Here is a 9,684-nt window from a genome sequence, read left to right as displayed (position 1 = left end):
CAGTCTTTTCGGTGAACGGGGTACCCGTGGAACCGAGTGGAAACCTCAAATACCTCGGTGTGCAACTATCCAGGAAGTTGGGCTTCAAACACCATATAGAGACGGTGGCAATTAGAGCAGGAGCCACAGCCGAGTCCCTGATGAAAATTCTTCCCAACATGGGAGGAGCCAGACAACGGAGGAGGAAAGTCGTCGCGCTGGCAGTGCAAAATCAACTGCTCTACGCAGCCCCGGTCTGGGCAGATGCACTCGTCTTCGAAACAAACGTCCAAACGTTAGTGAGACCTCAAAGGAGAATCGCATTAAGAGTAGCCATGGCATACCGTACGGTATCAGCGAATGCCATCTTAGTTGTTGCTGGCATGATACCAGTACACCTCAAAGTGCTAGAGCAGCAATTGAAAGCCAAAACATTGAAGGAAGGGGCTATGTTAGAGAAACGGGCGTTGACAGACCTAACATATAGGAAATGGCAGTCGCAGTGGGAAGCAACCAAGACGGGCCTGTGGACGAAGCGACTCATTGGCGATGTTAGACAGTGGACCGAGAGGAACTTTGGCGAGACTGATTTTCATCTGACCCAAATGCTGACGGGTCATGGATGCTTTGGATATTATCTCCACAAATACAAAAAACGGGAAGACCCAGCGTGCGTAGACTGCGGATCACCGGTGGATAACGCTGAACACACGCTGTTTAGGTGTGACAGATGGTGGAGACACAGAAGAGAGTTGGAGGTGAGAATTGGTGCAGCGCTGGAACCAGATACGGTGGTGTCGAAAATGCTAGAGAAGACGGACCACTGGAATGCGGTTAAGGCGTACGCGGGAATGGTGCTCTCGACGAAGGAGGAAGAGGAGAGGCAGGTTCAAAAAATAGCGAGAGCTGCAGGAGTAAGGTAGTTAAGTCGTATAATATGTGCACCGAAGGTGGAAGTAAGAGGGGTAGAGCCCTCTATCATTGTAAAGGCAACTCCTTAGTTTTAAGTTTCAGTATGTTTGTAAATGGTATGTTTGTAAATGGTTTATATAAATAAATGATGCGGATGCAGGGGGAAGGACTATCCTAGGATGAAGTGCCCCCCTGTAGCGCTGCGATTTAACAAAAAAAAAAAAGGTATATCTATATCAAAGTTTATGGTCATTTGTCTTTACCATCAGCATTATACCACTGCCACTTGTAAGTTTTATAAGGTTGATCATAGTTTTAATATATTATAGGATATTTAATCTTTGTTTTAACTAATAATTCTCATACCTTGATAAACAAGTGGAAGTCTGGTCAGTGACAGTGATGTTAGTTACAACAAATTTCTTTCAGTAAGTACATAGTTGTATGATCGGTTCACTGCTACAGCTTGCTGCTTAAGTTGTTAGTATACTAAAGTATACAATAGGTTATAGAACTATTATAGTAGGATAGTGACTCTTTCAAGAGAGTAGACACCAAGTGGTTAATACTCAAAAGTAGTATAAGTGGGAACAAATAAATAAAGACAGGTTTTGTTGTTTGATGTATCCATGTTATTAATTATTATAAAAACAATACAATCATATATTCACATTCCTAAAATTGGGGTTTTAGAAAAAAAAAATCGTATACAATAGAATAGAGTGGGTACATTATGGTATTTGTGTTAGAATATATTGCACTGGTCATGATTAGACAAATTTTGGGATCTTCTAAACATAACACGGAATGATGTTTCTTTAAAAAACGGTTTTTTTTTTTTTTTTTTTTTATTGCGGTATACTAGCCAATTTTGGAGAACCTCATTCCACGTTACTGAAAACAAAAAAACAATAAGTTCTTAACGTCACTAAATTATAACATTTATATGTATGATGCCTTTTTAGTAGAGTACTTCCTCAAATAATGTTAGTAGTTTTTAAACTCCAAAGCTTTAATATAATGTTTAAAAGTATAAACAATTAAAACAAGATATATATCATATATTTAAAGCGAAAAGCTATATTGCAATATTATCATCTAAAAGAAATTTGTCTACAAGGGTACTATAAAATAAAAAACAAAAATGTTTTTAAATATTTATACACACAATATATCATATAGTCATAATATGGAAAAATGTATTATTCTATGTAGGGTTTAAGGTTAGCATAATTTTTTAATTCACATTGCAAAATGGTTCACTAAAACATATTCTTACTCAAAAACCAAGAGATCAGATGTTCTTAAAAGCTGATATTCAATACATAACATTTACCTGTAAAATTACTTAAGGCAAATAATAAGTTAATTATAAATAATTAATTAATCAATCAGCAGACTCAATATGATATTGATTAAAAAAGCTTTGTACCTGTAGAACGATTTATAATAAGCACAATAAAGTTAATTACAAAAGCGTTATAATGTCGCACAAAAATACATTTTTGCATAGTATTTATTTAAAAGACCCATAGCATTTCCTGAAATGAACATCAGCCAAAAGCAAATATATGATTAACTAGTTTTAATGATAACATAAGCACATTACAATTGTATTTTGACTTTCAAGTGATTGAACACATTTTATATAAATCATGACTAGGTACAGAAAATGAAAGTATTAAGTTTGAATAAATAACCGATAGAAAATAAAAAAGCAAGCAAATTGTAGTTAATATTTAAAAATTCTAGTTAATAATGAAATTAAGGGATGGAAATTCATATTTAGTCATAATTAGTGTTGTGTCTTAATTTTAAATAAGTATACACACAATTACTCAATCTATTCATAATTTTAAATGAACTTGGGCTTAGTATACTTTCAAGCATTTTTTAACTGCAATAAAACCAAAAAATGTAGTAAAATTAAAATCCTTCCTGTGAAAGACACCATATAAACAACAGAACTTATTAACATAACGTTATAACCAATAAATAATCATGGAATACATTTGTTTGTAACTAATAGTTTTTATAGTTTAGTCTAATTATCTCTTTGAATATTAAAACCTAGTGCCCATCGTTTAATTTAATAATATATGTATAAATTATGAAGACGTAAAACAAAAATCTTCTTGTTCAGGTACATACACAATGCGTAAAGTGTTGGTGTATCCAGAACCTTTCTTCCATCCGGTAACAACTACCACTGGATCTCCAGTCTTAATGAAACCGCGGGCCTTACCGAACTTAATAGCGTGCACTACACGGGTGTCCACATCCTTCAACCAATCGCTTAACGGTTGTTCTGAAATAATACAATTTTGTAAACAATGCATGATAATAACATTATATATCAATTTAAATTATTGAAATTAATTCGTTATCACTAATCATAGACCTATGTACTCACCATTATAAAACAAAGGTAGGATACCACGATAAATGTGACATTGGCGAGCAACTTGGACATTTCTGGTCAGTGCTATGATAGGACTACGTGGGCGATATTTGGAAATGAGATGTGCAGAATGGCCAGATGTTGTAAGCACAACAATGGCAGCAGCTTTGCTTTTATTAGCTGCATCTACAGCAGCAATAGCAGTTGTATGTGAAGCATCCAAAGGCACGTTAACCTTAAACAATTTGAAAATGTACAATTATAAAATGGACATTAAAATTTTTTTCTAGTAATTAACTCACAGCAGAAGATAGGTCAGCAAACAGTTGTTTCTGCCAAACAGCTGTCTCAGCTTCTTTACAGATGGTGGCCATAGTACGTACACACTCCAATGGGTATTCTCCTTTAGCTGTTTCTCCAGATAACATAACACAGTCAGCTCCATCAAGGATGGCATTTGCCACATCAGATGATTCTGCTCTGGTAGCACGAGGTTTCTTAATCATAGATTCCAACATTTGATTAGCACAAATAGCTGGTTTGCCAGCCTATAAATATTCCAAGAATATATATGTGATTAAAGTGTTAGTATTTCAACTTCAAAAACTAAATTTATAAATATAATATAATAAGTATTTAATTCTAAATAGGTATCAGTATTTGAAGAATTAATAATTTAAATATTTATTTTTAATAGTGATGTGAAAATAATACATTTCAAAATGTATAGTTTAATAAAATAATTTTAAAAAGTTTTTTTAAGCACAGGCAAATTTTCAATTTTTTTATTATTAGGGTTGCCAAAATTACATGAAAAATATTAGTGAAACATATTATTTACTATTTATTTAAAAACTGACACATCATTTAATACAATATAAGTTGCAATACATTGTAACAATTATTTAATAGGTTTATAAAATTAACATTTAATAAAAAAATATTATAACACTTATTCATTTTATCTTATTTATTAATTATAATTAATAATTATTACTCTTTGAAATGACTGAATTTAAATTTTTAATTTTTACTGAAACCTATAGGCATCTCAAACCTGTTTTTGGGATGCCGGAACATAGAATCGAAAACCAGTGAGTCTATTTACTGGGATGAATGGCAATTTTATCTAAAACTTATAAGTAACTACGCCAATTTTTGTTAGTTAATTACCTTGTTACAACGTGCAATCATAGCTTTTTGTGCCAAAAACACTTTTTCTGGTGGGATTTCAATACCCAAATCACCACGGGCCACCATAATACCATCGGAAGCTTCAATGATTTCTTGCAAATTTTTCATGCCTTGGTGGTTTTCAATTTTTGAAATAATCAGTATATTTTTACCTTTTTCTCCTATATAATTAAAATTAAATTAATTTACATTGATTTAATTATTAGAATTATTTATTGTTGAGGATAATTACCTAAGATTTCTCTAATTTCTTTAATAGCAGCAGCTTCTCTAATGAATGATGCAAAAATCATATCTACACCTTGTTCAACACCAAATTTCAAATCGCTTTTGTCCTTTTCAGATACTGCTGGTAGATCTACTGGTACACCAGGCAAGTTAACACCTTTACGACTGCCTAATGAACCGCCATTTTCAATGGTACACACAATAAAATTGCTACCTAAAAAAATTAAATTATCATGGTTATATTTGAAATATAATTTATTATTGGTTTTTATCATTTTACCAATTTCTTTGACAATCAAAGAAATAAGACCATCATCAACATAAACTCGATTGCCTGGTTTCACCACTTTGGTTATGTTAGGATAGTCAACATACACTTTAGTGGCATTACCACTGTTTTCAAAAGCCTTGTCAGTAGATAAACTGATTTGTTCACCTTTCTTCAATTCAACTTCAGCTGAGCCACCCTACAATTTAATCAGACAAAAATAGAATAATATAAAAATGTATTTTAAAATTAAGTTAACTCACGCCTTCCAACAAGCCAGTTCTTATTTCAGGTCCCTTGGTATCTAGAGCAATAGCCAATGGGCTGTAAACACCAATCTTCTTGCCATAATTTTCAGCAGCTTGTCTTAAGTTCTTAATTGTGTTTGCATGATATTCATGTGAACCATGAGAAAAGTTCAAGCGACCAACATTCATGCCAGAGTCAATCATTTCCTCAAGTGTTTCCACAGCAACCGAAGCAGGTCCTACAAGATACAAAATTCATTTAATATATTTTAATGCTACCTTTGAAGTAATAAAACTTACCAATAGTACAAATGATACCAGACAGACGAACAAATTGTGCTTCAACATCAATGTCTAAGGTGCTCATATAATCCAAGTGAGTAGTAGTGTTATCATGTAATAGCTGTGAGGTAGCCATCTATAATAAAACAATTTTTAATAGAATATATTAGTTACTAAATTTCAAGTTAACTGAATAATTTGAACAGACTCTGTAAGGTTGATCACTGAAAACTGGCCAAGTTAACTTATTGTAACTAGTATGTAAAGAACTTTTGTTCATCAAAAAATTACATAATTTTAATCTATGGCTTTTAAACAGAATAGCATTACGACTAACAATAAGATATAATTGAATGAACATAGTATAACAATCAAGTCTAATTGCAGAAATGTCAAGCACAAGGCCAGATTATTTGCAAATGGTATTTTAGCTAGCACAATTGGTAAAATAAAAAAATACAATTGTAGCTATGCCAAAATAAGACACGTGGTCTGTCATTAGAATTTTGGCATACATTGTACGTGTTCAGACATCAGACAGTTTATATTTTATAGCTAAATACCTAGGTAGTTAGACCTAGTAATCAGGATTAGTTTATAGTTTAATAAGCAGAGAATACTGAAAAAGGATTTCATTAGTTTATACTTGAATTAAATATTTTTCATACTTAGCTAAAATTATATATTCTGTTCTTTGCCATAACTTATTGAAACTACCTATAAGGTTATTGTATCAACTAAGACAAATTTGTATTTGATGAATTGCATAGTTGAGAGATCATCAATTACAATATAATATTATATTACAATACACAATCTGGCAATTTTGAAAATGATATTCTAAAATAATTTAAAGTAAGTTACCAAAGGCATTATTATTAAATTAAAATATGAGCACTTTTTATATTTTATTAATAAATAAATATTACACATTTTATTTTATTTAACTTGCGGCACAAATTGTAATATTTTTTAATATTTAAATTAAAGGTACTATCAGTTATTTTCTACCACTTATTGGTACCTAGATTTCTCTTTGTTTCCAACATGCCGATATAATTTTTCCATATTATTAAATGCTTTAAAGAATTTTTTTAAAACTAAATACATTTCGTATTCCAATTAGCATTAATAATGTCTTTAAATTTAGAGTTTTATTGTTAAGGTTGTGTAACCATATAATTTGCCTACTTTAATTTTATAAAGTTTACAAAATAAATAAAACACTATGCTATGACTTGTACTATATGTAAATGTTGTACTCTTAAAAGTAAAAATACCTAATTAATGTTAACAATAAAAAATTGATTTACTTAAAATGAAACATAAAAATGCATAGGTAACACATATGCTAAAAATAACAATTCAATTGTTAAAATTTGTGTTTAACCTAAAAAAATACAAAATAGGCAAAATACCGAGTAAAATACATTTTTTAATTTTAGTTTGTTATACCTCATTACAAGTAATGTACATCTTACTTCGAATATTCTACAGAAATAGTTAAAGAATTCCCAAATACCACACGAAACCAATAAATAATTTGTAGGTAAGAACATAAAATGAGTTAATTTAATTTAAAGTTATTTTAATAAATAGTTGTAGAGATAAGCTAGGTATAGCTTATATTTCTAGGATCAAGCTTGATTATCATTAATTAATGGGTAGGCACAATCTTAGAATTCAAGGTCAAAACCTAATTAATTCATTAGATTATAATAGGTATAGGTATTATTTGAGTTCAAAGCTTAATATAATTTGAAACATTAAAATAGGTAGGCAATATGTTTTTATATTTAATATTTTTCTCAGTAAAATACATTTTTATACGTCAGAACTGTTATTAAAGTACCAAAACCTACTGAAGGTCTCTATTAAAACTTTATTTTTATGAGGTATTAAGTAGGTACTCTTATAGAAATTAATTAGTTTTAATATTTGTAATTGATGTTCTTTATTTAGTGAGTAAAATATTATAACGTGAAACTTCCATTTAACAAAATATTTATGAGAACCCAATTTAATTCTTCTTGAATGAATTGCACGAGGTACCTATATAATACAAAATTTTTGTTGCCTACAACACTGATATATGGATATTTCACTATATTTATATTTGGTACCTATGTGTATCTAGTAGGCATCTACTAGTCTACAGTCATATTTTGAGTAGGTTTGTACTTAAGTGTAAAAACAAAAAAAATAATATATACAACAATAAGCCAAAGGTGAAAAAAAATCATGAAAAATACGCAGCAGCGCTCTTCGTAGCATATTTTTAATCAATCATAATAGATACAATACTGAGTGCAGCATAGGCAGGATCAGTAGTGATACACCGATTTTTTTTCTATGAATCAAACAGTTTATTCAGGATTATACACCTCGAATGGTGCAACGTAGTTGGATTGCATGCGTTTTGGGTAGCAACCAAATCTGTAGGCCGATGATGAGGCCCTTGCAGCTCGAGACGTTTTTGCACAGCTGTCTGTCACAAAACGCAAGACGACTGTCGACACACGGTGCATTTAAACACGGATTAGACCGCGAGGGAAGAGAAAAAATAAGTACACGAGACGAAAAAAAAAATGATTGAAAACGATGTGTGAAACGCGTGAATGTCGATACTCGATTGAGTGTACACTGTGGCCACTGTGCACGTTGAATCTATGGCCAGTGACGAATATATGAGTACCGATTTACTATTCAGCATCCGCGAAAAATATTACAATACATTAAATGGGTGGAAAAACTAAAAGCCGGTCCCAAGGTTACCGCAATGTCATGGAGTGACACCAATATACCACCACGATGGCACGGATGTACTGTACATAATATTAAACGCAGAATGCCCACTTGACAGCAGCAAGGCGATACGAGCGGTGAGTATAAAATATAAATTATGTTGTATTAATTAGGTATAAGTGTATCACCTGTAATATAAAATATTATATAATAAGTCTAATCTGATACTCACATTGGTTTCGATTATTAAGGACGTTTGATGGGATACGGAACTGAACACACACACAGGTACACCGGCGATTGAAAATAATAATAAAAGTACGTTAGTATTATTATGTTCTACGAAAACGATTTCGATCGATTGGGTAGCGGGTGAACCAGAGGAGCGTCCAGCAAAAGTAATCCCGACAAGTTAGAATCGACCGTGTGTAGCGGAGCGCCGCTGACTGAGTGAATGTGGTAACGTTTTTCTTTTTCCGTTTTCGATGTTTCCAGCGATATTTTTGTAAACGTGACCGGCTTTTTTCTGTATATAATAATAGTCTTTGCTGGGCTTTGGTGGCGGGGTATAGGATGTGAACGGGAACAACACAGATAAGTTATCTAATTAACCCGGCCCAATGAAGGTGAGACGTCGGTGAAACAACACAATTAACTATTAATAAATTAATAAATATATTAAAATTATTGCTATCGTTTCAAGACGTTTAAAGTGCAGCTCTTGTTGGTAGTGTTGTTATTACCGCGATTGTGTAAAAATACAATCGACAAAGTAGTAAATACTAAATACCGACTGTACGTTCATATTGTATGTGTTTTTATGCCCATCAGCTGCAGCTGCTGTTGATAACATGCTACTGATAAGTGATAACGATATTTTTGACTTCTCGTCAAGATAATAAGATTAAAGTATCTTAAATCGTGCTTTTCATCTTCATGAAATCATCTTTGTTCGTGATTCTCTTACACAACGACACTTTAGTACTTTACCCTTTACTCACCCATAATCTAATGCCCATCGGCTGCCAGTATTTAGTACACGGCCTTAAATAAAATTGTTATTTAAAATTAGATACCATCTACTTTATTCTGCAGTCATTTCCAGTAGGTACCGAAGGACAGAGGTACAACAACTGTACATTAATATTCATTATCCAATTAATATAGTTAGCATATGTTTTATTGTACAAGTTGTTTTATTATACTAATATAGAGTTTTTCGGTACACGGTTTACATCCCGGTTACTGCTTAAATTCTGTTTCAATGGTCATAGGTAGCCCATAGGTGCATCATAGGGTTATTATTACAATGTCATTGGGCATGTCCACCGTTTACAAACCTCAATAACGACTTCCCGAGTAATGCCGCAATACATGTATCGTGTATCGGTTTAAATACCGCCAACCTTATACCAATCTATGGTTCT

The 9,684-nt window shown here is 32.1% G+C and overlaps 1 protein-coding gene across 3 annotated transcripts; it reads right to left on the bottom strand.

The window, feature by feature from the left end:
• Positions 1–1,708: 1,708 nt before the first annotated feature.
• LOC111039610 (pyruvate kinase-like) lies at positions 1,709–8,902 on the bottom strand. 3 transcript variants are annotated; one of them, XM_022323193.1, is made up of 10 exons: positions 8,490–8,902; positions 5,531–5,648; positions 5,246–5,469; positions 4,995–5,181; positions 4,719–4,928; positions 4,466–4,647; positions 3,595–3,840; positions 3,305–3,527; positions 3,043–3,199; positions 1,709–1,785 (listed from the first exon to the last, which is right to left on the bottom strand). In XM_022323193.1, the coding sequence occupies exons 2-10, from the start codon at positions 5,646–5,648 to the stop codon at positions 1,773–1,775; spliced, it is 1,560 nt and encodes a 519-aa protein (XP_022178885.1). In that variant the 5' UTR covers positions 8,490–8,902; the 3' UTR covers positions 1,709–1,772. The 3 variants fall into 3 exon arrangements, with proteins under 3 accessions (XP_022178885.1, XP_022178883.1, XP_022178884.1); XM_022323191.1 differs by lacking the exon at positions 8,490–8,902 and adding an exon at positions 7,897–8,287; XM_022323192.1 differs by lacking the exon at positions 8,490–8,902 and adding an exon at positions 6,968–7,003.
• Positions 8,903–9,684: the final 782 nt, after the last annotated feature.

This window comes from Myzus persicae, unplaced genomic scaffold (genome assembly GCF_001856785.1).
Source record: "Myzus persicae strain clone G006 unplaced genomic scaffold, MPER_G0061.0, whole genome shotgun sequence".
Lineage (NCBI taxonomy): Eukaryota > Metazoa > Arthropoda > Insecta > Hemiptera > Aphididae > Myzus > Myzus persicae.
This window is presented reverse-complemented; position numbering and strand designations above follow the sequence as displayed.